Here is a 26,304-nt window from a genome sequence, read left to right as displayed (position 1 = left end):
CTTTGCTCTTTGGGGCTCGGGAGGGAAATATATATTTTTTCTTTATTCCCCCCCCCAAAAAAAAAGTGCGACCTATGGGCCAGTGCGCCCTATAGGGTGAAAAATACAGTAACTGGAAACCCCTCTGCCAGGAAAGAAACTGGCAAATGTACTTTGCCTTGAGACCGTTCCCTTTCAGCTCCATCGCTGAGCACTCTGAGCATGGCACATACAATGTGGTGTAGCTGCGCTTGGTGTCTCAGGCAGAATCTAGTAGGTGCCTGTGACATGCACACCACTGCCATATTCCAGACTGCAGGAACTGCATTCTCCCAGCAGTAATATCTCACCATTCGAATATTGCGGAAATGCGCTGCCCCTGAGAAATGGCGATTCAGGGAAGATGCCTAGGCGCTGATCAGTACGCAACGTTGCAATGTGTTCTTGGTTGTTTGCAACAGTTTCTCCCATTTTCAAATGTGCCCACAGACCCATAAAGGTGGGTGACCCCTGCCAAGGCATACTGAACCCACAGATTTCTTCCGTTCATGTCATGCTGCGAATTCTTTCACCAGCTAAATAATTTTGTCCTTCTTAGGCAGTCATGGGTGAAATACTGACTGATGTAATTGTTCCAGCAACCGGCATGGTTGTGCTTTGCTGCTGCTGCTGCTGCTGCTGCTGCTGCTGCTGCTACTGCTGCTAGAGAAATGCCAATATATCATAAGATGCATGCAGTGAGAAAGCTCGGATGCTCAGCCTTTTCCCTGACTGGAATCTTGTTTTGCAGGTGGGAAAGCACCCCGTGGACTGCCTGCTCTTCTTCTTGCGGCGGAGGCATTCAGAGCCGCACAATCTCGTGTGTGGAAGAGGACATCCAGGGGCTCGTCAGCTCTGTGGAAGAATGGAAGTGCATGTACACTCCGAAGATGCCCATTGTCCAGCCTTGCAACATCTTCGATTGCCCCAAGTGGTTGGCTCAGGAGTGGTCTCCGGTAACCCTTTTCTTAAAATACGTATATATTACAGTCATACCTTGCGTTTGCTTCAGGTTGAGCGTTTTCAGGTTGTGTCCTGCGGTGACCCGGAAGTACCGGAAAGGGTTACTTCCGGGTTTCGCCGCATGCACAGATGCTCAAAATGACGTCATGCGCATGAGCAGAAGCGGTGAATCGCGACCTGTGCACGCGCAGACGCGGGTTGCGTTCTGCTCAGGTTGCGAACAGGGCTCCGGAATGGATCCTGTTCGCAACCAGAGGTACCACTGTATATTGCAGCATTGCTTATTAGCCCTCTCAGTTCTATAAAGCCCTGTGGTGCATTTCACGAATGTGCCCAACAAGGAATCAACAAGGGTAGATTGCTATTATGATAGGCTATTATTATGAAAAGTGGGATACAGCCTCTCTTTAGACTACTGTGGCTGGTGGCAGCGAGAGCTTAAATGCTCAGCAGAAGTTAACCATGCAGAAACCCCCCTGGAGGAACATACAGTTGTACCTCGGTTTAAGAAGAGTCTGGTTTCAGAATGATTTGGTTTACAAACTCCACAAAACCAGAAATAGTGTCTTGGTTTGAGAACCTTACCTTGGTCTAAGAACAGAATCTGAACAGTGGAAGGGCGCCGGCGACGGGAGGCCTCATTAGGGAAAGCGTGCCTCGGTTTAAGAACGGTTTTGGTTTAAGAACGGACTTCCAGAACTGATTAAGTTCATAAACTGAGGTACCACTGTACTTGACACACACACACACACACACACACCGGAGAAGCACATTGAGATTCTGAGTTTGTAAAATAAATAAATAAAAATCTGTGTTTATAACTTGATTGGAGAGATCCCCAGTTCTAGCTAATTTGCTTGCATCTCAGATGGAGAGAGATTCAAGCGTCCCTCTGGTCACAAGGGAGGCATAGAGAAGAAGGGAGAGGAAGTGAGGTTAGGTCAGCCTAAGAGTATCAGTATAACACTGAAGGAATGTCAAGAGATCAGCACAGGAACGGCAGTCTAGGAATCTTGGAGGTTGCTCTTTTATCTTCCATTTCCACAGTATATCAACCCACAGGGGAAGCAGGACAGCACCTGGCACCTCCAACAGTCTCCATATCATTATCCGAGGACACCTTTCTGTAGAGAGGCTCTGATCTCTCCTGGACTTCTTACAAAAAAAAAACCACAGCTCAGAACCTGTGTGTTAGCTCTGTGAGTTTTTAAATAGCAAATTGTGAAGCGTTTGTAAATAGCTGGAGGCAGCTCAGTATAAAGAATAGAATGACTGCACATGCAAAACACAGTGTAGATCAGTGATAGGTCATGTCCAGCCAGCATGGCGAGTAGTTCGAGATGATGGGAGTTGTAGTCCAATGACATCTGGAGGGCAGCATATTGGCACTTGTGTAGGGTTTGGAGGCACAGGGCAATTTCAGTCGTCATGTTGCCTCAGTGTGCCTTGTCCATACAATAAATCAGTGGGAAAGTTACCTTTTCCCTGTGCCTCAACAGCACAAGATTTCAAAATTTGGTTCTTTAGCCCAGTTATACCTCAATTGTGAAATGAGTGGTGATTACTATACAAGATCGGTTTATTGTGTAGGACGCTGACAAAGCCTTTGCTTTTATATAATGCTGAGGATAACGAGAACATAAAACTATCCCAAGGAGGGATAGTTTTAAAATCGGGGTGAAAGTTTAGGATAATACACATAGTGAAATGTATTCAGGCTGCAAATATAAGACCCTAGTGTGTTTCCTACAAGTAACCCAACAAAATCACCATGGGAGAACATTCATAAAGAATACCCTTCACTACATGTGGGTTTAAAATATAATTTAGAAAGTAGTTGAAGGAGCAGAGCCTACTGTATGTAGTTCACCATTCACCATTCCAAAAAAGCTTGACATCGCACTGATTACCACATAACATTAAGTGCTTTGCCTTTAGCCAAAGTGACTACAAATGAAAGTGATGATGTGTTAGTAAGCACAACAACTTGTGGCTGCAAGCCAAATAGCCGGTACTGAGATAGCGAGCGAGTGAGAAAGAAAGAAAGAAAGAAAGAAAGAAAGAAAGAAAGAAAGAAAGAAAGAAGACGACCTATCTACCAAATAATTATGAACAATCCAAACCATCATATTCTCTTCTTCCTTCCTCTTAACTCAGAATGCCAGTCACACACCAAGCACACGTTGGGAACCATAAACCAGTGCTTGTAGCCAGTGGTGTAGCATGGGTTGCCAGTGTCCAAGGCCATGAGGTGCAGGGTGGGAGGGAGAGAAATGGACAGAGTATGCATGCACATTCAACTGCCTAATGGTGTCCACATCACCCAGCAGATCATAGCCGTAGAGATAAGAAAAGAAGTCATTCCATTGTCTGGAGAGGTCACTTGCTGGTTTGTATGGAGAAGCTGTTTTCAATGGAGCCCAGCAACGGAAGCGCACAGCTGTATTGAGGCAGCACTGGGTGATGAATTTTTGCACCCCTAACAATTTTGTGCCCAGGGCAATCACCTCTGTGGGCCCCCCATGCAACGCCACCATTAACGGCTAATTGGGATTAAGCAGCATGCTAGCATATTCTGCCCTGTTGCTCTTGCCCAGGTATGAGCAGAAGAAATAAGCTGTATGTACATGGTTTGTTGTTATGCATAAACCAGAGTTGTGGTTTGCTTCTTCCTAACAAACCATGATCAGAAAGCCAGGATGGGTGGATGGTGTTGTTCTGGTTCAGATTGCTAATTGTCCATATGGGCAAGCAGGGTTAGAAAAGGAAGGCAGAGTCTGGCTATTCAGGAATATACTTTTTTCATTGTTTTTTCCTTTCAGTGCACAGTGACATGTGGCCAAGGCCTAAGATACCGGGTGGTTCTGTGCATTGATCACAGAGGGATGCATACCGGTGGCTGCACTGCTAAAACAAAGCCTCACATCAAAGAAGAATGCATCGTCCCCACTCCTTGCTACAAGCCCAAAGGTAAAACACAGGGCAGAAGAATCCTTGCCTGCTTTTCTCTCTCTCTCCCTCTAAATACATGTACTCCCTGCCACCCCAGTAGCAGGAAATTTCCACCAATAATTCAGATGTCTGAGAGGTGATGCCTTAGGTTTAATTTCAGCCAATATAGTGGTAGGAGAGCTGCAGGGGGGGTTCACATCTGGCAACCAATGCACCCCTTAGGTTTCAGATAGTAGATGGATAAAAGGTAAGGTAAAGGTAAAGGACCCCTGGACAGTTACATCCAGTGAAAGGCAACTAGGGGGTTGCGGTGCTCATCTCGCTTTCAGGCCAAGGGAGCCGGCGTTTGTCCACAGACTGCTTTTTGGGTGACTAAACTGCTTCTGGCGCAATGGAACACCGTGATGGAAACCAGAGCACATGGAAATGCCGTTTACCTTCCCGCTGCAGTTGTACCTATTTATCTACTTGCACTTTGACGTGCTCTTGAACTGCTAGGTTGGCAGGAGCTGGGACAGAGCAACAGGCGCTCACCCTGTTGCGGGGGTTTCAACCGCCGACCTTCTGATTGGCAAGCCCAAGAGGCTTAGTGGTTTAGACCACAGCCCCACCTATGTCCCAGTACATGGGTAAAGGTAAAGGGACCCCTGACCATTAGGTCCAGTCGTGACCGACTCTGGGGTTGCGGCGCTCATCTCGCTTTATTGGCTGAGGGAGCCGTGTATAGCTTCCGAGTCATGTGGCCATCATGACTAAGCCGCTTCTGGAGAACCAGAGCAGTGCACGGAAATGCCGTTTACCTTCCCGCTGGAGCGGTACCTATTTATCTACTTGCACTTTGCCGTGCTATTGAACTACTAGGTTGCCAGGAGCAGGGGCCGAGCAACGGGAACTCACCCCGTCGCGGGGATTCGAACTGCCAACCTTCTGATCGGCAAGTCCTAGGCTCTGTGGTTTAACCCAGACCACAAATCTGTGGTTAAAAAGCCCAGGACACAAATTTTCACAGCCCTCTAGCAGCTATAGTGGCTTATTTACCAGAAGTAGTATTTAGCATTAACTCTGAAAGTGTGTATATTCTGTTCTGACTGCATTTAGCTTCCTAGAGCAACATCAGGGTCTGAGATGATACTGTATCATGTCATCTCCAAACAAGTTGCAAACGCCATGATAATTGTATTGTGTCAGACCAAAGTTAAGATCAGCTCAACAGCTTGCAAAGTCAGCAAGTTTGCTTTGTTTTATTTATTGTAACATTGTTATTGTGTTTTTACACCCTGCTTCTGGGATTGGCTGTCTCAGATGCTAAAGTCAAATCATAGAGTTGGAAAGGACAGCAGAATGCCTTGGATTTGTAAACAGAATGTGACTTAATATGTCTCTTTCCCTCTAACCCACCAAGGCATATACACATCATATTTTACAGGCATCACACAGGCATCTGTACAGGAAAGCACCATCGGGGGGGGGGGGGTGTTTTTGTTTTACAAGGCTGTACAGTTTTTTAAAAGGGTGAAAGAAAAGCAGTAAGGCATGACTTTCCATTACCATAAAAATAAGTATACGGTGTATAAACAGAAATATCTCTTTACATATTAGAGTTAATGAACATGGTAAAATACAGATTAAGCTAAGAGCTGCATTTCCACATATATAACATCAAGTGGTACCACTAAATATATCTGAGTAGAAATCTGGCAAGTAATGGTCGGGGAGGAATCAGGGCATAATAACTTCATTATCCTCTTCCTCTTGTCCTCATGCCCATAAATCTACTCCAGGAAAATTCATCACAGGAGATGTGAAATAGGATTTACAGGTTATAGTCACTGTGTGTTGCCAGAATTGCAACGGATAGTTCAGTCAATGTGAAAGACTGTATGAAAAATGTTGAATGCACAATCTATTGGGGAGGTTGTTGGGGGGGGTTGTTGGGTTTTTTGCATCTTTATTTTAAAGCTTGTTGTGTGAAAATTGTTCAGCCTGGTTGTGCATTTTAAAACATTTTATCTACAGTTTATTACTACTTTGTCATGTTGTAGTTGCATATTTTCATGTTGCAAGTCGCCTTGAGCATGATTTGAATTGTGGGAAGGAAGCATGGAATAAAAGTATGTATGTATGTATGTATGTATGTATGTATGTATGTATGTATGTATTAATTTCCTGTTCTGCTCTGTGGCAGTCTTCTGTGCCTAGAAGAAAACTTGGGGCCCTAAGCAGCAGGGAATGCCCTTATTGAATCCTTAGGCTGGGTATATGTCCCTATAGTAGATCCATCATCAAAAGATTTCATCTGAATTTTGTGTCTTGCAGCATCTAAAGCTTCACCCGCCCAGTCCACACACAAGCAGAAAGGGGAGGGTTAATAGAGTTCACTCCAGATTGCATTCCCTGCATATGTTAAATTCCACTTTTGAAGTTCTCTCAACCTTCAAGAGAAGGTTTTTTGGGGGAAGTGCAATGAGCTATTGGTGGGAGGTTCAGAAAAGCCGTGTTCCATATGGACCCAGGGCTCTTAATTCTAGGATTAAAGACAAAACAGATTGGGCTTACTCAGAAACAACTGCATGTGTCGAATTGCCAGAATTGGAGACTCTAATCAGAGCAATGTTGCTCATAAGTAGCAACTATCTACAGCTGCTGTTTTTCTAGCTAGTTTGAATATGAGAACTGTAAACTGTTGTTCAAGTGGTTTTGAAAGGAAAAAAGGGCCCATGTAGGGTTGTTTCTGGGTCATGAATTTCAGGGAGTCATGTAGGCGGATCACATATTTCCAGCAGCCTGCTGTAGTCAGAGAGCTTGGGAGCAGCGCTGTAGCATCCAGTGATCTCCGCAGAGATCAGTAAGTCCCTGAGGATGGTTTTCTGTTCCTTCAGGGTGAAGTCACCCATTTGTCATGGGCTCAGGACCTCAGGTCTAGCCTTGAAGGGCCATTGCAAGTCTGGTTTGCTCCAGTTTACTCTAGCCAAATCCAGATTTATGTTCCCAAGGGAGTGTATTTTGGCTCCTAAAGTGAGTATTTTATTAGATACTTCTAATGTATATTTTTGGTACTGATTTTGGAGGGGAAGGGAGAGGTCGGGATATGGAGCAGCGCTGTTTTGTATCAAAAATGACAGGGAAAGTATTCAGCTCATTCTTCGAATTCACATATTGATGAACTGATAAGCTCAAACTGGAAAGGGCATCACTGAACTATTTTTGCATTTGCCTGTTTCTTCAACTATCACTCATCACATCTGGATTTTCTTGAATGTCATAATAAACCATCAGAGTGGAGTTTAGTATATATTTTGTTTTTCAGGTTATTAAAGTGAGGGTGCAATGGGTATAACTACACACACATCTTTGACTAAGCAAGGCAGGAATCTTCAGATCTGTTAACGTGAACTTGGGGCTATAAGGCACATTAAAAGGAACAGGGGGAAATGTGTGCACCTGTGTATTTTCACTTCCTGCCACTGCTTATAAGTGAAAACAAAACCTCATGTCTCCCACAAGGGGAGATCCATGACTTCTGCGTCATGAAGCCCACAAATCCCTCTGGCAGAAATGTGCAGGGCACACACACAGAGAGAGAGCTATTGCAGACGTAATACTAAACCAATGTTTAGTGTAATGAAACTGAGCTTCAGACTCCAGCTCATTGGTCTCCTCCAATACGTCTGCAAGGAGGAGTTTGGAAACTTCAGCTTGCGTTTTAGATCAGCCGCATCTTAACCATAGTTCAGATTAACCAGAGTTTAGGATTTGGATGACACACTAAACCAGGGTGGCTATCCTGTGACTCTCCAGATGTTGTTCACCTCCTGTCACATCCCTATTGACCATGCTGTCTGGGAATGATAGGAGCTGCAGTTTTGCATTGTTTGCAAATGAGGCCGCAGAGACTTACTGCACCCTGTCCCCAGAGACAGAATGTGCTCTCCACAAACACTGTGGTCATAGTGACTAGTATGAAATAAATGCAGCACACACAAAATCGGTGGGTTGATTTACAAAAAAAAATGTGCATGATATTACAGCGGCATAATTCCTATTTACCTGTAATTATTCCCGCAGAAAAACTTCCTGTTGAAGCTAAATTGCCATGGTACAAGCAAGCCCAGGAATTGGAAGAAGGAGCAATAGTATCAGAAGAACCAACGTGAGTATGGTTTTCTGAAACTGGGATGAGGTCAGGAGTTGATCAGTGCTTTGAAACTGTATTTTACTTTAAGACTATGTGCGGTGCATTTTGTTACATTCCGGAATGGAGTTAAACCCCATTGAAGTTAGGATATTTTCCATACCCCATAATCCTGCCCTTAACTTGAAAGTCTTCCTGGCTGATTTGTGTCTTCTTGCAAGGAGTTAAACCACAATTAACATGATGTAGCTCTAACAACTGAGTAAGTTGATTCACAGAGGGCTTATTTTTATGACCCTCTAAGCTTGTAGCAGCTGAGGTTTTTAATCAAGTTGTGCTGATTTTCACTCGTAGCCGAAGTGGTTTTGTGCATGCTGATTGAGTTTATTTATTTTGGTTCGTGTAAACTGGTGAATAAGAGCTGACTCAAACTCTCCATTGCGGAAGCAGTGCAAAACCTCTCGCATAACTGTACAGTTCAGGCTTCGCATGAGTTTGAAAGCACACACAAACATCAAAACTTGCCGCTTCCAGCCTATGCTAGCTCAGAGCCAGCCTAGATATCACATTCATCACAGAAATGCCATGTTTACAGCAGTTCATCTTGTGAACTCTGGCCATCGGATCTGAGATTTCCACACACCCTGCACTCCCAAGGTTCATGGGGTGCTTTTACCAAGTAAATTTTCATTTCAGAAAATGTTTCTCACTTAAACATTTAGAGCAGCCTTTCTCAACCTGTAGGTCCCCAGATGTTGTTGGACTACAACTCCCATCACCCCTAGCTAGCAAGGCCAGAGCTCAGAGATGATGGGAGTTGTAGTCCAACAACATCTGGCGACCCACATGTTGAGAACCACTGATTTAGAGGTTCCCACCTTGAAATATGACATTTTACTTAACATATTTTTCCATGTTTAACACGCCCCCTATCTTAAGAAAATGGGGGGAAATGGCCCTGAGTTGTTGAGCTTTTTTTTGGGGGGGGGAATGCCGAAAATCACTCACCCGACTCACAAACACCAGCAATCGCCCGCCCAATTGTCACAGAAGAAGCCAATCCAAAACAGCCCTTGCCGCAGCCACCAATCACCCATCCAGTCACCAGTGACAAGCTGCTGCTCATGGCCAAAACAAATCACCCGTCTCCCCTCTGCACTATCCGTGTATAAGACGAACCCCGATTTTTAACATTCTTTTTGTGTAAAAAAAACCACCCCTCATCTTATACATGGAAAAGTACGGTAATCAAACATTAAAAACTAAAGAATGTTATTGATTCACCAAGCTAAAATATTACAACTTAACCAGGGTGCGGTGGGGATTAAAGAACAAGCCCCGTAAGACTTTCTCATAAGGTTCCCTTTCGTTCCTACTGTATTGAAATGGGAAGTGGTTTCTCACGGGATGCTGATAAATGCCAAAATAGATGTGAAGTACGGTATATTTTTTCATGCGAAAGGCTGGGCTGGGTGAATCGCAAGCCGGAATTAATATTGCCGGAAGAAATATCAACAACCTCAGATATGCAGATGACACAACCTTGATGGCAGAAAGTGAGGAGGAATTAAAGAACCCTTTAATGAGGGTGAAAGAGGAGAGCGCAAAATATGGTCTGAAGCTCAACATCAAAAAAACGAAGATCATGGCCACTGGACCCATCACCTCCTGGCAAATAGAAGGGGAAGAAATGGAGGCAGTGAGAGATTTTACTTTCTTGGGCTCCATGATCACTGCAGATGGTGACAGCAGCCACGAAATTAAAAGACACCTGCTTCTTGGGAGAAAAGCAATGACAAATCTAGACAGCATCTTAAAAAGTAGAGACATCACCTTGCCGACAAAGGTCCGTATAGTAGTTCAAGCTATGGTTTTCCCAGTAGTGATGTATGGAAGTAAGAGCTGGACCATAAAGAAAGCTGATCGCCGAAGAATTGATGCTTTTGAATTATGGTGCTGGAAATCAGTCCTGAGAGCTCACTGGAAGGACAGATCCTAAAGCTGAGGCTCCAAGACTTTGGGCACCTCATGAGAAGAGAAGACTCCCAGGAGAAGGGGACAACAGAGGACGAGATGGTTGGACAGTGTTCTCGACGCTACCAGCATGAGTTTGATCAAACTGGGGGAGGCAGTGGAAGACAGGAGTGCCTGGCGTGACCTAAATGGGGTCATGAAGTATTGGACACGACTAAACAACAACATATTTTTTCTTTGTTTAAAAGCAGCCACAGGGGAGAAGGGCCACCTAAGCATTTTCCACGATGCTACTTTTTCAGTCACTATCACCTTTTCTGAAAACTGCTGCTGCTGTGAAAGGAACAAGGCCGGCTCTAATATTAGGCAGAGTAAGGCAACTGACTCTGTTGCCACTTCTCCCTCCTGTGGCCCCTAATCTGGACAGCTGTCCCAGATGTGGTGCAGGATTCTACTCCTATCATCAACATTGAAGTAAAATTCAAACATCAGCCCAGTTGGGTTCTGAACATTGAATTAGGATGGAGTGCCATCTTCTCCTTTGCCTCAGGTGGCCAAATGTCTTGAGCCGGCCCTGGGATTGGGGAAAAAATTAACGTCTTCCTCATGGTGTCAGAAAAGCAGCAGGATTTGTGCAAGCTGCTTCAGCTGTCCTTTAGACTCTGAACCTTTCACATTCCAAAACACCTTTAGCTGAAACATATCTAGCCTTCCTGGAGACAATTTTTGGTTTTGATTGATGTTAGAGCCATATTTTCATCTCATAAAATTTGTCTTTGAGATAGTAAAGCTGCCATGCTGGCATGGCTGACCTGAAATCGCGTAAATTTTAATTGAAGCCATGGGGAAACAGTGAGGAAATGTACAATATTATACTCAAGATCATAGTTATGTTTATATTTATATGTATCGTATGTAAATATATATTTGTCAGCTGTTACATGTTATGATGAAGTTATACTTCAGAGCTATTATATATTTCATATGTGCCTTTTGTTCATTTATAGCCAAGTGCCAGATACACGTTTGAATCTGTTTTTATTTATTTTAATTTGGAAGCCCAGTTTTTGGATTTCTGCAGTTTTCTGTCTACTAGTAAACCACTTTTCTAAATACATATTTAACAAACTATAATTACCCTTCAGTTGTATAATGGGAACTGGGCAGTGTTGGGGGGGTGTCAAACAGGGATCACGTTGCTTACACTGGAAAGGGATGATTTGAATCATAGCCCATATTTCTGCTGCAGAGCACTAAAAAAATAAGCTAGGAGAAGCCACAACTCCAGAAGAAGTCATGATCATGGACTTATTGACAAAAGTCTGGATCTGAATGTTGAGAATTAATGTTGGCGTTGCTTCGTGAGGGGGGGGAACCTCCCCAAATGCTTGGTGTTGAATAGTTATTGCATTCTTTTAAAAATGACAGCACAACAGATTTCTGAATAGTGGTACAAATGGATTTTTGTAAGGATTCTGGGATAAGGTACAAAAGAAAATATGGAATATAATTATAAAGTATTTTGGACAAATGGTAAAGACCATGATTGAAGGAATTATATACAGCCTTGGACAGGGGTGGGGGGGATGAAAGGAATCCCAAGAACTTAAGCAGAGATTTTATTTGTACTTATCAGCACCTTTTTATTCAGCAGATCTGTTTGCTTTACAGAGTTGTTTCCCCAGCTGTAAAATGGAGAAACAGCTCTGTAAAATAACATCACAATGTTTGGGTGGATTAAGGTTTCTTTGATAGAAAATGAGATGTTTGTTATCTTTAATTCTTTCTTTGGTCTGTTGCGAAATACCTTCTTCACAATTACTACCCCATTGTAGGGGGTGAACTGAGGAGAGCATTTCGTCAATTTTGAGGGTGGGGCCAAAAATATTCAAAGTGGTTCCAGTTGTGTATTTATCCTAGGTAGGTTATATGGTGTGGCATGGAGCAGCAGTGGTTTTCTATTCCCTTCCGCTGTCCTTGTGTGGTTGTAAGGAGCATTGGTGTACAGTGGGGGGACCACAGGGGCAGTTGCCCCAGGTGCAAATTTATTAGGGGCACAAAACTTCAACACCTGGTGCTGCCTCAGTACAGCTGTGCACTTTCATTGCTGGGCTCCATTGCTGGGCTCTATTAGTAGTAGTAGTAGTAGTAGTAGTAGTAGTAGTAGTAGTAGTAATTTATATGCCACTCTGGGCAGCTCCCATCAAAGTAATAAAAGCACAATAAAATAGAAGGGGAAGAAATGGAGGCAGTGAGAGATTTTACTTTCTTGGGCTCCATGATCACTGCAGATGGTGACAGCAGCCTCGAAATTAAAAGACACCTGCTTTCTTGGGAGAAAAGCAATGACAAACCTAGACAGCATCTTAAAAAGCAGAGACATCACCTTGCCGACAAAGGTCCATATAGTAGTTAAAGCTATGGTTTTCCCAGTAGTGATGTATGGAAATGAGAGCTGGACCATAAAGAAGGCTGATCGCCGAAGAACTGATGCTTTTGAATGATGGTGCTGGAGGAGACTCTTGAGAGTCCCATGGACTGCAAGAAGATCCAACCGATCCATTCTGAAGGAAATCAGCCCTGAGTGCTCACTGGAAGGACAGATCTTGAAGCTGAGACTCCACTTCTTTGGCCACCTCATGAGAAGAGAAGACTCCCTGGAAAAGACCCTGATGTTGGGAAAGATGGAGGGCACAAGGAGAAGGGGACGACGGAGGACGAGATGGTTGGATAGTGTTCTCATGCTACCAGCATGAATTTGACCAAACTGCGGGAGGCAGTGGAAGACAGGAGTGCCTGGCGTGCTCTGGTCCATGGGGTCACAAGAAGTCGGACATGACTAAACGACTAAACAACAACAACCTCCAGTTAAGGACAGGTAACTCGAGATTTCCGCAACTGGAGGTGTCTGTTCTGCTCATGCGCGCGTCATGGTAGAGTGCTTCTGCACATGCGTACGGCGAGGAAGAGCACTTCTGCGGATGCGTGTGCATCGAAACCCAGAAAAATACTTCCAGGTTTGCCGTGTGTGTATCCCGAAGGATACGTAACCAGAGGTGCACATAAGTAGAGGTACCACTGTATCAGAAACTTCCTTGAACATAGCTTCTCCATGCGAACCAGGAAGTGACCTCTCCAGGCAACAGAACAACTCCTCTTTTCCTATCTTCAACCACAATCTCCTGGGTGATGAGGACACCGTTATGCAGCTGAATGTGCATGCGTATTCCACCTGTTTCCCTCCATTCCACAAATCCCCTCCACACAGCTCTGGGCACTGACAACCCACACTATGCCACTGCGTAGGAGTACTGTAGAAGGTCTTGTTTGGTTAGCAGTGGGATCTTTCCCACAAATACAAGAAAGAGGAGAATAAGAAACTGCCACTCAGCACACTTTATTCATCTAGCTGAGATAAACTAGTCGCTTTCTATCTGCCTGAACTAGATAGGATATCCTCCTCTATCATAAAACAAATTTCAGAGGGCTAAATTCTATGACCCACCTATGACCCACCCTGCAGTTGTGAAAACAGCCCTTTTTGACAAGCCGAAACACAAACCTACAGTCTGCTAACCTTCCAAAAGCAACAAAATCTTATGAGAATTGTCAGGGCTGCCGCCCAGTCCCAGCTCACATAGGACCAAGTCAGCCAGTGCTTAGTTTCAAAGAGTCTTTATTGGATTACAGGTTCCATTTCCAAACTGCAATGCGCAGCCCTACTTCTTCTAGGTCAGAACGACGAAGACCCGTCTGAGTCTCCGCCTCTAGCACACCAGCTTAATACCCTAGCCTTGCTCCACCTCCTGCGCCTTTCCTTCCGTCTCTGGGTCCTTCTGCCCCCCGGGGTCTCTTCTTTCCTACTCTCTTCTGACGCGGACCCCCCTGACCCTTCCGCCTCCTTGCGGCGGGCTTTGGAACCTGGTTCACTCTCTGGGCTGCTTACTGCGCCAGCTTCCGCTACATTTGAACTTGGCGCGCGCGCCCAACTCTCAACCTTCCTCTTGATCGTTTCGTCGCTCCCCGAGGTGGGCGTGACTACTCCTGACTCATGCCCTCCCTCCTTCTGAAAGCCTCCGGAACCCGATATCTGGTCCCCTTTCTCCCCGCTGCTCCCGGCTGGGTACGTGGGTCCCGATCTCCAACTGCTGCTCTCTGATTCCTCTCTGGACCCTTCTTCCTGGGGTGTCCCCCTGCTTTCCCCCCTTGCTCTGACCGCTGGCGCTCCCTTCTGGGAATCCTCGGACTCACTGGATAAGCTCGGCGATCTCGGTTCGTCATCCCCACTCATCTTTCCTTCGTATTCCTCCCCCTCGCTCTCTGTCTCCTCCCTTCTCTGCGTCTCTGCTCCTGAACCCCTGACATCCATCCCCCCCTCGAAGCCCCACCTTCCCCCCTCCCCACTTTCAAGGGTGGTTGCTGGGTGCTCCATCATCGCAGGAGTGAATGCCGGATACAGTTCGCTCCTCGTCGCTGGCCGCCAACTGAAGACCTCCGAGTCTTCCTCCTCGCGTTCGTCAACGTTGAGCTGCTCCGCCTCCATTTCAGTGCCGCCGTGCTCGAAACCGAGATCCTCACCGCACACGTCCATGTCAGTCTCTGCGTCGGTTGCTTGACCTGGCATCTCCAGCCACCTCCGGCGCCACTGCTCCTCTGGCCGATCGTCCCACCAATACGAGGTGTCGGACGCCGAACCCTCCGGTGACCCCTCTGGGGAACGTGTGCGCTGTGCGGGCTCCCCGTCCGAGTCGAAGCCATGGAACGTGCTGGAGGAAAGTGTGGGCGTGAACAACCAGTCGTCGAAGAAGCCTGCTGGCATGGGTCTGTGTGGGAAAAGGGCATGAAACTCGTCCTTGAGCAGGGGTTCCTCCAAAGCGTAGTCTGGCACCCAGCTATTAGCACTAGCCCGGGTGCCCTCTCTGGCTAGGAGGTATTCCACTCCGTCTTCCCCCCATCTGGAGTCCAAAATCTCCGTGACTTCGTTGATGGGGTCCTGCTGTGGCAATCTCCCCGCCTCCGTCCGCTCCTGAGACGGACTCGGTGCTGTTCCTGGTTCCTGGAACCTGTGAGGTGTCCTGTAGGGAGTGAGCACCGACCTGTGGAACACCGGATGCATCCTGGAACCCTCCGGTAGCACCAGCCTGAAAGCTACTGGGTTGATCTGCGCTTCGACTTGGTATGGACCGAGTTGCTTGTGCCCCAACTTCTTTTTGGCTAACGATCTGGTCGGCACTGCGTGGGCTGCCAACCAGACCCAGTCTCCCACTCGGATCTCTTCGCCAACCCGCCTGTGCTTGTCCGCTTGCACCTTGTATGCGTGCTTCGCTAGCTCCAGCTGCCGTCGGAGTTGATCGTGGACCTCCTGCAACTCAGACGCGAAAGCGTCCGCCGTCTGCGGTTCCCCTTCCCCCACTCTGTCCAGTCCCGGGAAGGTTCTGGGATTCCTCCCATTGTTGGCGAAGAACGGCGTCACCCCTGTGGACACATGCTTCGTGTTGTTGTAGGCGAACTCGGCGAGCGGCAGGTAATCCACCCACGTCGCAGGCTGTTGATTGGCATAGCATCTCAGGTACTGCTGCATGATGGCATTGACCCTCTCCGCCTGCCCGTTGGTCTGCGGGTGTCTCGCCGATGTCAGGTTGATCTTGACGTTCAGGAAGCCCATCAGCTTCTGCCAGAAATTGGAGATGAACTGGCGACCGCGGTCGGACAGTATAGACCGCGGCAGCCCGTGCACTTTGAACACGTGATCTATGAACAGTTTGGCTGTTTGTTCTGCCGTGGCCACCTTCGCACACGGTATGAAGTGTGCCATCTTGGTGAACAAGTCCACCACCACTAGTACAGCTGTCTTGCCTCTCGAGCTGGGTAGATCCGTGACAAAGTCCAGGGCCACCCTCTCCCACGGTTCAAACGGCGTTTGCAGCGGTTCCAGCAGTCCCGCCGGTGGTTTGTGCACCGGCTTGGCCCTCTGGCAGGTGTCGCACCTCGCGACGTAGTCCGCGACTTCCCCTCTCAGTCTGGGCCACCAAAAGTCCCTTGCGACTAATTCCACCGTTTTTTCCGTGCCAAAGTGCCCGGCCGTGGGTGCGTCGTGCAACTGCTGCAGTACCTTGGCGCGAAGTTCATCTCCCGGCACGTAGATGGCCCCTTTACGTAAGAGCAAGCCGTCCCGTATCTGGAACTCGTCGCTCTTCGCCGTGCCCTTGTGCACCTCGGCCATCTTCGCCTGCGCGAATGAGTCGTCCTGCAACGCCCGCCGCACCGCATCCAGGTCTACTGTGGCTGAAGCGCACGCCCACGCTGTTGGCGCGAAGATGTGCATGGCTGCCGCTGGCGTCGCCTCTTCGAGGTATTGCGGTTTTCGGGATAGTGCATCCGCCATGATGTTGGTGTCGCCTGGGACGTACTCTATTCGGAAATCGAAGTCAGCAAAGAACTCCGCCCAACGTATCTGCCTCTGGTTCAGGAACTTCGCCGTGCGCCAGTGCTCCAGATTCTTGTGGTCCGTGCAGACCTGCACCGTGTGCTTGGCGCCGATCAGGAAGTGTCTCCACGCCTTGAAGGCTGCATGAATGGCAAGCAACTCCCTGTCCCAGATGGTGTAGTTCCGCTCCGACTTGCTGAGCTTTCTGGAGTAGAACGCTCCCGGCCTCCAGACCCCCTGTGGGTCCCTCTGCAGCAGGACAGCTCCCACTGCTCTATCGGACGCGTCTGTCTCTACCCGCATCGGTCTGCTGGAGTCGATATGCAGCAGTTGCTCTTCCGACGCGAAGAGACGCTTGAGTGCCTGAAAGGACTGCTCCGCCTGCTCCGTCCAGATGAATTTCTTTTTCTTGGAGCTTAGCGTGTCCGTAATAGCCGCCGTCTGCATCGCGAACCCTTTGATAAACTTGCGATAGAAGTTGGCGAAGCCAACAAACCGCTGGACCTCCTTCCGGTTGCGCGGGCTCTTCCAATCCAACACCGCTCGAACCTTGGCGCTGTCCATGGCTAGCCCCTTGTCCGACAACTTGTAACCCAAGAAATCCACCTCCGTCGTGTCGAACTGGCACTTCTCCAGTTTGGCGTACAGTCTATGCTGCTGCAACCTCTCCAGCACCTCCCGAACGTCCTGGTCATGCGCTTGCTGCGACTCGGAGAATATCAGGATGTCATCCAGAAAGCAGACGCACTTCTTGTAGAGGAGTCCCGCCAACACATGATGCATGAAAGCTTGAAAACAGTGAGAACCGTTTTGCAATCCAAACGGCATCACTCTGTACTCGTAGGTGCCCAGAGGCGTGAACATGGCTGTCTTCCACTCATCGCCCTCCCTCATGCGGATGAGATTGTACGCCCCTCGCAGGTCCAACTTGGTAAACACGCGTCCCTTGCGCACCGTCGCCAGTAGGTCGTCAATCCTGGGCATGGGGAAATCAGAGGGCTTGGTCTTCTTGTTTAAGAGGCGGTAATCCACGACCAATCTTTTTTGGGGCGTGTCCTTCTTCTTCACGAAGAAAACAGGACTGCCCCCTACTGCGTTGGACTCCCGGATGAAACCGCGCTGCAAATTGTGATCTATGAACTGTTTGAGTTCCTGCAGTTCGTCCTCAGACATGGAGTATAGCTTCCCCTTCGGCAGCGTCGCCCCTGGCAGTAGGTCAATCTTGCAGTCATATTGCCTGTGCGGTGGTAGCTTGTCTGCCTCTTTCTCGCAGAAGACCTCCAGAAAGTCCGCATATTTGTGGGGGACGGCTTGCAACGTTCCCAACTGCAGGTGTGAGTCCTCCTCCTCCCCCTCCTTCCTTGGCAGGATGCAGTGTTCTGCGCAGTAAGAGGAGCCGAAGATCAGCTGTCTCTGGTACCAAGCCAGCGTTGGACTGTGCCTGTCCAGCCAACTCATGCCCAACACAATGGGCGTGTCCGACAGTCGGGTGACATTAAAACTGATGACCTCTCTGTGGTTGCCAAGTTGCATCACCATTGGTGGCGTCTGCTTCACCACCTGCCCCCCTAGCAACTCTCTGCCATCTACTGTGACGACTTGCAGGGGCAGCGTGGCAGGCAGTAGCTGTATAGCGTGCTGCTCCACAAAATCCTGTGCTATAAAGTCTGCGTTGCTTCCAGAATCCACAGAAAGCGGCACTTCGATAGTGACGCCATTGGGTAGCTGGAGAGACGCTGTGAGCTGCACTACTGGTTTGGGTGGGAGGGGGTCCGTGGGTTGCAATATCGCTGGGGACTGCTTCACTGATACGTCTGGCTGGGCCCCAGTGCCCCTGTCTCCAGCCAGACATCGTCGTTTCCCTGCTGGGCTTCGCTGCATTGCGTGGCCGCTTTCACCGTTGCGGAGGCTGCAGTGTGCTTGGAGCTCCTCTGGGGACACTCTTTCGCCAAGTGTTGAGAGCTTTCGCATACGTAACACTTCCTGGTCCCTCTAGGAGGTTTAGTCTTGACTGCCGTCGGTGCAGAGGCTCTGGTAGCTGACTGAGCCCTGGCTCCTCCCACCTCCATCGGTTCCACTCCCCCTCCTGGCGGAGGTGTGGATTGCGCACGCGCTGCTTCCCTTGGAACGAAAGAGAAACTTCTAGCTGCTTCGCGCCCCCCACGTCCTTCATCTCTGCACCAAGGACGTTCTTCCAGTCTCACACCCACAGTCAGCGCCCTTTGGACCACTTCCTGCGTGCTTCGGGGCCTCTCCCCCCTCGCAATTTCATCCTTCACAGCAGAGCTCAGACCCTCCCAGAACAGGTCCCTGACGGGGGGCGAATCCCGGTCCCATTCCAAGGCACTGACCAGCGCAAAAAATCGGGCGTGGTACTGCCGGACGCTCGCCCTCCCTTGTTTCAGTCCATGAATCTCCCGTCGGGCAAGATCCACATCAATGGTAGACAAAAAACACGCATCCATCGCTTTGATAAAGGCATCTGCACTCTGAAGCGCTGGGTCTTTATCCCTCCACAAATTGCGCAGCCACGCTTTAGCATCCCCATGCAAATGGGATAGTATAAACCCCACTTTCTCTTCCTCATCTCTAAAGTCTTTTGCCAGCAGTTTCAGTGCGCACATTACATCTGCTCGAAAATTGGGGTACTGTTGTAAATTGCCATCGAAGTGAGTCACAAGCCCTCCTGCTCTCCGTGCCAACCCAACCCCCTCCGGTCTGGGTCCTGGCTGCCCATGCTTAACCCATGCTTCAAACCTGGCGTGGAGATCCCGGTAGGCGGCTGCCGCATCCTCCTCCCTTTTCTTGGATGCCAGTACCTCCGCATTCAATTGGGTAACTGCCTGTTGCAGCGCTGAAATTGTCGCCGCTTCCGTCATCTTTGCCAACCGTCGTGAGCTTGCTTCCAAACACCGATCCCCTCCTCCAGCTGCTTCTGTCTCCGCTGCGAGGTATCAGATGTCAGGAGCTTTTTTGAGACGGGTCTTACTGTCAGGGCTGCCGCCCAGTCCCAGCTCACATAGGACCAAGTCAGCCAGTGCTTAGTTTCAAAGAGTCTTTATTGGATTACAGGTTCCATTTCCAAACTGCAATGCGCAGCCCTACTTCTTCTAGGTCAGAACGACGAAGACCCGTCTGAGTCTCCGCCTCTAGCACACCAGCTTAATACCCTAGCCTTGCTCCACCTCCTGCGCCTTTCCTTCCGTCTCTGGGTCCTTCTGCCCCCCGGGGTCTCTTCTTTCCTACTCTCTTCTGACGCGGACCCCCCTGACCCTTCCGCCTCCTTGCGGCGGGCTTTGGGACCTGGTTCACTCTCTGGGCTGCTTACTGCGCCAGCTTCCGCTACATTTGAACTTGGCGCGCGCGCCCAACTCTCAACCTTCCTCTTGATCGTTTCGTCGCTCCCCGAGGTGGGCGTGACTACTCCTGACTCATGCCCTCCCTCCTTCTGAAAGCCTCCGGAACCCGATATCTGGTCCCCTTTCTCCCCGCTGCTCCCGGCTGGGTACGTGGGTCCCGATCTCCAACTGCTGCTCTCTGATTCCTCTCTGGACCCTTCTTCCTGGGGTGTCCCCCTGCTTTCCCCCCTTGCTCTGACCGCTGGCGCTCCCTTCTGGGAATCCTCGGACTCACTGGATAAGCTCGGCGATCTCGGTTCGTCATCCCCACTCATCTTTCCTTCGTATTCCTCCCCCTCGCTCTCTGTCTCCTCCCTTCTCTGCGTCTCTGCTCCTGAACCCCTGACAAGAATGATCAGTAATATGATCTCTATGGAGAACAGCTAAATTGAGGGTTGACTCTATTGCCAATTACTATTAGAAATGAGACAGATGACTCGTATTAAATTTTCTCTATAGGGCTGTGTACTGCAAGGATCCTCTAACTTAGCCCTACTTTAAGTGAAGATTAAAGAATGCCTCCTAACAACATTTCTTAGACCCTTTGGCTGGAATCATCTGTGCAGTTACTAGTGAAAACAGTGTCACTTGCTTCTGAGTAAACATATAAGATTGCTCTGTTAATGCCGGTACATTGAATAGATTGGGCGCCACAATTCAAGAAGGATGTTGACAAGCAGGAACGTGTGAGGAGGAGGGTGACCAAGATGATCAAGGGTCTGGAAACCAAGCCTGATGAGGAGTGGTTGAAGGAGCTGAGTGTGATGGCCTGGGACTCGGGCTCGGACTCGGAACCAGAGGAGTCTCAGTCTGCACTGGATCCTTTGCCTCAGGCATCATCTGAACCAAGTGTAGGGCCTGATCCTGAAGAGTCCCAGTCTGCACAGGTTCCCCTGCAGCAAACACCAGCTGGGCCGAGTCAGGGGCCTGAGCCTGCCCTGGCTCCAGATGCAGGGATTACCTTGTTGCCTTCAGCTGGGCCATCACTTACAGCTGCTCCTCTACCAGTTGGGTCAGGGGAGGCTGAGGCGGTCCCTGGGTCTAGTAACCCACCGACGTCTCCCGAGCTGCAGAGACTAAGGTCTGAGAGAAGGAAAGACCTGAGCACTCGCAGAAGCAGTGCTCGCCTCCGGGCGAAACAGGGAAGTGAGTCACTGGGGATCAGGACCAGCCGCTACCCCAACAAGGTTGTGGGAGCAACATTGCTGTATGCCAGACCCTGCCTGAGATCCTGTACCTGTCCTAGCCTGGTATCCTGCCTTGGACCTGTTGGACTGACTCCTAGTGGAACCTTCGGATTCTGGACCGGACCAGGACCGCGTTTCATGGGTTACCCCCGGGGCCAGCACACTGAGTATCCTTAGCCTGGAAAAGAAGAGACTGAGAGCAGAGATGCTAGCCATCTGCAAATATCTAAAGAGCTGTCAAATGGAAGATGGAGGAAGCTTGTTTTCTCCTGCTCTGGAGGGCAGGACTTGGACCAATGACTTCATGTTACAAGGAAGGAGATCCCGACTAAACCCCAGGAAGAACTTTCTGACACAAAGAGCCGTACGACAGTGGAACAATTTCCCTTGGAATGCGGTCGACTCTCTTTCCTTGGAGGTTTCTAAGCAGAGGTTGGATGGCCATCTGTCATGGATGCTTTAGCTGAGATTCCTGCATTGCAGGGGGTTGAAATAGATGACTTTTGGGGTCCCATCCAATTCTACAATTCTGTGAGTCTATGTCTAAAATCTCTAGCATTATATCAGGGGGAGGGCAAGGAAAATGAGGCGTCCTTGTTTTCCCTCACCCCTCCTTCAATCCCATCTCTTGAGCGGTCTGGACAGTGCACTGTTCCGGGCTGAATGGAGCTCTGAACTTGAACCATCCCACAAATGGAAATACACTGCAACATTATGTTGCAGCTCCCACTCATCAGTTTATAATCTCAACTGGGCCTGATGGACTCATACATCATTCCATCTATAGATGCAGGCAAAATGTTGCATGCAACTGCAGTTGCTAAAAGCACTATCTAAACCAGTATGAAAGCTCCGTACTGTGATACCCTGTTTTCATTTTTAATTAGAGTACGGTACGATATGATACAATATGATGCGATACGATAATTTTTATTGTCATTGTCCCATACAGAACAATGAAATTGAAAATCTACATCAGACATTCAGAAACCAAAAAGCCTGCTATCCCAGCCTGGTTAGCCCCCTAAAAACTTTGATACCCCGTAATTAAATACAATATACTCCCATAGAGCCTACCTTACACTGTGTTTAAAACCCAAATCGCATTTGAATAGAAACTGTTTCTCAAGCAGCTAGTCCTAATCTTTATAACCCTGTACCTTCTTCAAGAGATCATTTCCAGGGTGTGCACTATCCTGCTCTTTTCACAACCTAAAGTTCATTCCTATGCATTAATATCTGACCTCTGTGTCATTTTTTTAAAGGAACCCAGTAATTTAAGAAGAGGTTTAAAAGCACCATTCTATTCAACAGAGCTGTCGACAACACAGCTGTTTCTTCAGCTGTAAAATGGGAGTGATAATATATTTTGCAGTGTTGCGAATTGCCTGAGGCAATGCCTTATGATTCTAGATTGGAAAGTGTGTTCACTTAAACCTCAGCCAGGTCCTTTTAATCCTCCAGTGACCATAGCCATATAATAAACACGCAGGAAAGAGAGACCCCATTGATGGCATTATATACGGCCCTCTAGGTAGGAACTGTGTTCCTTGGAATGCTACCTTCAAAAGCAAGTGTAGGAAATGTAGATGTAAATTACCACATTTTTCGCTCTATAACACGCACCCGACCATAACACGTACATAGTTATTAGAGGAGGAAAACAAGAAAAAAAATATTCTAAACAAAACAGTGGATGTATGATTTTTGTGGTTCAGACATGTGATCTGACGGTGAGTTTGGGGTAGCCCAATGCAAAAATCCTGTGGATCCATGCTTTGTAACCACGTTTTTGCACCACTGCAGCCCCAGGCAACAGTGGGTGCGTGATTTTTTGGGTGCAAGCTGTAGCCATGGACATGCTATGTGATCTGTTGGTGAATTTGGGGTGACCCAGTGCAAAAATCCTGAGGATCCATGTGGATCCGTGCTTTGTAACCACGTTTTAAGTGGAGAGAAGGAAAAGCACTCAAGGGACAAGGAACACACATGGGGTGGGTGGAGAAGGATGCTGTTAATAATGCAGAAGAGGGGTATAAGAGGAGAAGGCTCCTCTCCTCTCCCGCTTTGCTCCTTTAAAGAAGCAGGCTCTCTGTCCCTCTCTCCTCCCCACTCAGCGGCTCTTCTCCCGCTTTGCTGTTTCAAAGTGAACCACGGAGGAGGGAAGGAAGGGGAACCATGGATCCTCTGCTCAGGACTGCAGCAGATTCCCCCACCATCCGTAGGCATTCGCTCCATAACACGCACAGACATTTCCCCTTACTTTCTAGGAGGAAAAAAGTGAGTGTTATGGTGCAAAAAATACGGTATAAAAGTAGCTGAAAACAATAAATCCACCAGTGAGTAAAACATAGTTATAAACTCCTTATATCCTGTTCCTTGCCATTTTATCACATTGATGTTTGGGAAAGTATAGTCTGTCAAAGAGACCGTTCAGAACTTGGCTAGCCTCATCCTTCCCTTCTTCATGGAGGCCTGATTTCATAGCCCACTACACAACCTGAGCACAGTCCACTACACAGTCATCGTGGCTGAAAAAGTCAGGGGCCTATTAGTTTTCATCTGACTTGTTTCGTTGGAGAGTTTGCCGAGTTGGGAGGAGGTTTTTTTCTAAAAGATTTGCAACTCTTGAAAAACACTTTTGTATGTTAACACGATATCCAGCTTTTAACATTTTGCCATAAATAACCTGGTGTGAGCTGTAAAAATAAAATAAAAAAGCAAAAGGGGGGTGGGCAAACTGTTATATCTGGATGCCAGATGGCACTGGCTAAGTGATGGGGCTGATTCAATAAGAAACAAAAGGAAATTCCTGACATGCAACTATTTGAATAGAACCCACAGGGAACAACTTAGCTGCAGAAAGGCCAGTAGTATGCAATCGCCCAGTCATAATTCCTAAATGTTAAGCCACGCTTGCTTAGAGCCAGTCTCTTAGAGGTGAGATTTTCTACCAAAAGGGCTTAAGGAACTAGACAGGTGATGTGTTTTCAGAACTTTTACCTGCATCTTAATGTACTTGATCTGAGCATTCATTCTACACGGAATTGCTCCAGTAAGTAGCAACATAGCAAAAACATGTATTTATATGTTTGTTTGTTTAAATTAGTATACTGCCATTCATCTGAAGATCAGTTCACAACATAGAAATACAAAATGAAAACACGGAATACATAATAAAACAGAAACAAACCAATTACACGCCTCCCACAAACACATTTAAAAGGCCCTAGAATGTTAATCAGCCAAAAGCTACGGTTATAGAGAAATGTTTTCACCTTGTGCCTAAGGATTTGAAATAAAGGAACCAGAGTGGCTGGGGCATCCCAGTCAGAAGGGCTGAGTAAAAACATATTATTATTATTATTATTATTATTATTATTATTATTATTATTATTATTATTATTAAATTAATTTCACAAACGGGGGCCACTGCAGAAAAGTCCCGTTCTCATGTTGCCACCCTCCAGACCTCTCATGGAGGAGCCTCAGGATCTGAATCGATTCATATGGGGGGGGTGTCCTTGAGTTATTCCAGTCCTGAACCATTTAAGGCAGGGGTCGGCAAGGTTTACCTTGCCTGGGCCGGTTCACTCCAGCAGAGATCCCTCCATGGGCCGGATTGTGCACGCATGTAAGCACACAGGCCTGTGATTTCCGGTGCCGGCGCCTGCGCAGACGCGATTTCTGGCGCTGCGGAAGCGAGTCACCATGCTGCGCCAGTTTAGCGCAGCACACGGGGACTCGCTGAGTGGGCGGCTCTGTTTGGGGACATCTCGTGGGCCAGTTAAACGACTCCCATGGGCCTTAGGTTGCCGACCCCTGATTTAAGGTTTTATAAGCCAAAACCATCACTTTGAATTGGGCCAGGAAATTAATTGGCAGCCAGTGCAGTTGGGCTGGGATCAGGGTAATATACTCAAACCGTCTTGCTCCGGTGAGCAGCCTCGCCGCTGAATTCTGTGCCATCTGAAGTTTCTGAGCTGTCTTCAGAGGCAGCCCAAGGTTACCAGAGCATAGACGACAGAAGTTAGGCTATCCCTGTCCAGATAGGGGCACAGCTGAGTCACCACCCAAATAGAAATTATTAGGCCTATGTCAGCCATGGCCATTATTCTCATTGGGCCTGCTCCATGTTAAAATGAGTTGAGTGCAACATAATAATAAATAAATAATATTAGAACAAAAAAAAAGCACAAATTGCTTTCAGCTGGAAACACTTTCGAAACTGATTTTTGAGTGCTGCGAAGAATGCGAGCTTTGCTTCAATCAAGAAATGTTAAATGTTGCGAGGAGCCAGTATGCTGGTTCTCAAGAGTGTGGTTTGGAAAGCCCTGGGTCATTTAACTTCTGTTGTGTATTGAGCAGCTCACTTGCTTTTTGCTTGCCGAGGTCCCCAAGCCACCCCAAATAACTCACACGTAATTTTTGTTTAAGGTTTTTGGCATGATTATTGGCCACAACGTTATTTAAATACACAAATGTGAGTGGTTGTTTAGGCACTGGTTACAACTATCTGTCCCCGTCCAGGGACAGAACTGACTTCCGGATTCCAGTGAAAGCCAATAAGGGAAAACAATATTGGGGAGGAAATGGAGCCAGACACCCAGACCCTCACCTCTCCCTGCATGCTTCCGGGGGCTTGCGCGGCCCAAGCCCTACTCCAGGGATTTGGACGAAAGCATGGCAAGCCCCTGGATTCCTTTAACGGAATTCCCTTGCAGCAGCAGCATTGGAGGGGTAGGCACTTACCCCTCCACAAACCAATTTGAACCAATGCCTAACCGCAAACCTTACAAGTTGTGACAATTTGCTATGCAGTAGGCAAAAACCAAATGGCACCAGCCAATCAGCCAAATGGACAAAATTCCTACCAGGCCCCTGCCCCAACAGCAGGCGACCCCATGACAGGCATAGCAAGGTCAAAGCAGGAACCCCCCCCCCCCAGTTTAGGGAGGGTGGGTGAGTGATCTGGTGCACGCAGCAAAAGAGGACACCCAAAGCTGCGTGTCCAGTATTTAAAACCTTTGACCCCACCCCCAAAATGGCAACATCGAAATCTCCCCAGAAACTCAATTCCCCAATCACTGCCTGTGGCCATCCAAACAGATCTGCCCAGCAACAGTGGGGTAGAATCATAGAATCATAGAATTGTAGAGTTGGAAGAGACCACAAGGGCCATCGAGTCCAACCCCCTGCCAAGCAGGAAACACCATCAGAGCACTCCTGACATATGGCTGTCAAGCCTCTGCT

The 26,304-nt window shown here is 48.0% G+C and overlaps 1 protein-coding gene across 2 annotated transcripts in view; it reads left to right on the top strand.

Moving 5' to 3' along the window:
- The window catches only part of ADAMTSL1 (ADAMTS like 1), a 505,954-nt gene that overhangs the window by 363,470 nt on the left and 116,180 nt on the right, over nt 1-26,304 (top strand). For both annotated transcript variants that reach the window (XM_081176059.1, XM_081176060.1), the window contains 3 exons: nt 770-974; nt 3,804-3,951; nt 7,999-8,083. In XM_081176059.1, coding sequence (XP_081032185.1) covers nt 770-974; nt 3,804-3,951; nt 7,999-8,083 — 438 coding nt within the window. The remainder of the gene's footprint in view (nt 1-769; nt 975-3,803; nt 3,952-7,998; nt 8,084-26,304) is intronic.

The sequence above is a fragment of the Podarcis bocagei genome (genome assembly GCF_964188305.1).
Source record: "Podarcis bocagei genome assembly, chromosome: 17".
Lineage (NCBI taxonomy): Eukaryota > Metazoa > Chordata > Lepidosauria > Squamata > Lacertidae > Podarcis > Podarcis bocagei.
Note: the sequence above shows the minus strand (reverse complement) of the source record. Positions and strands in the feature narration are given on the sequence as shown.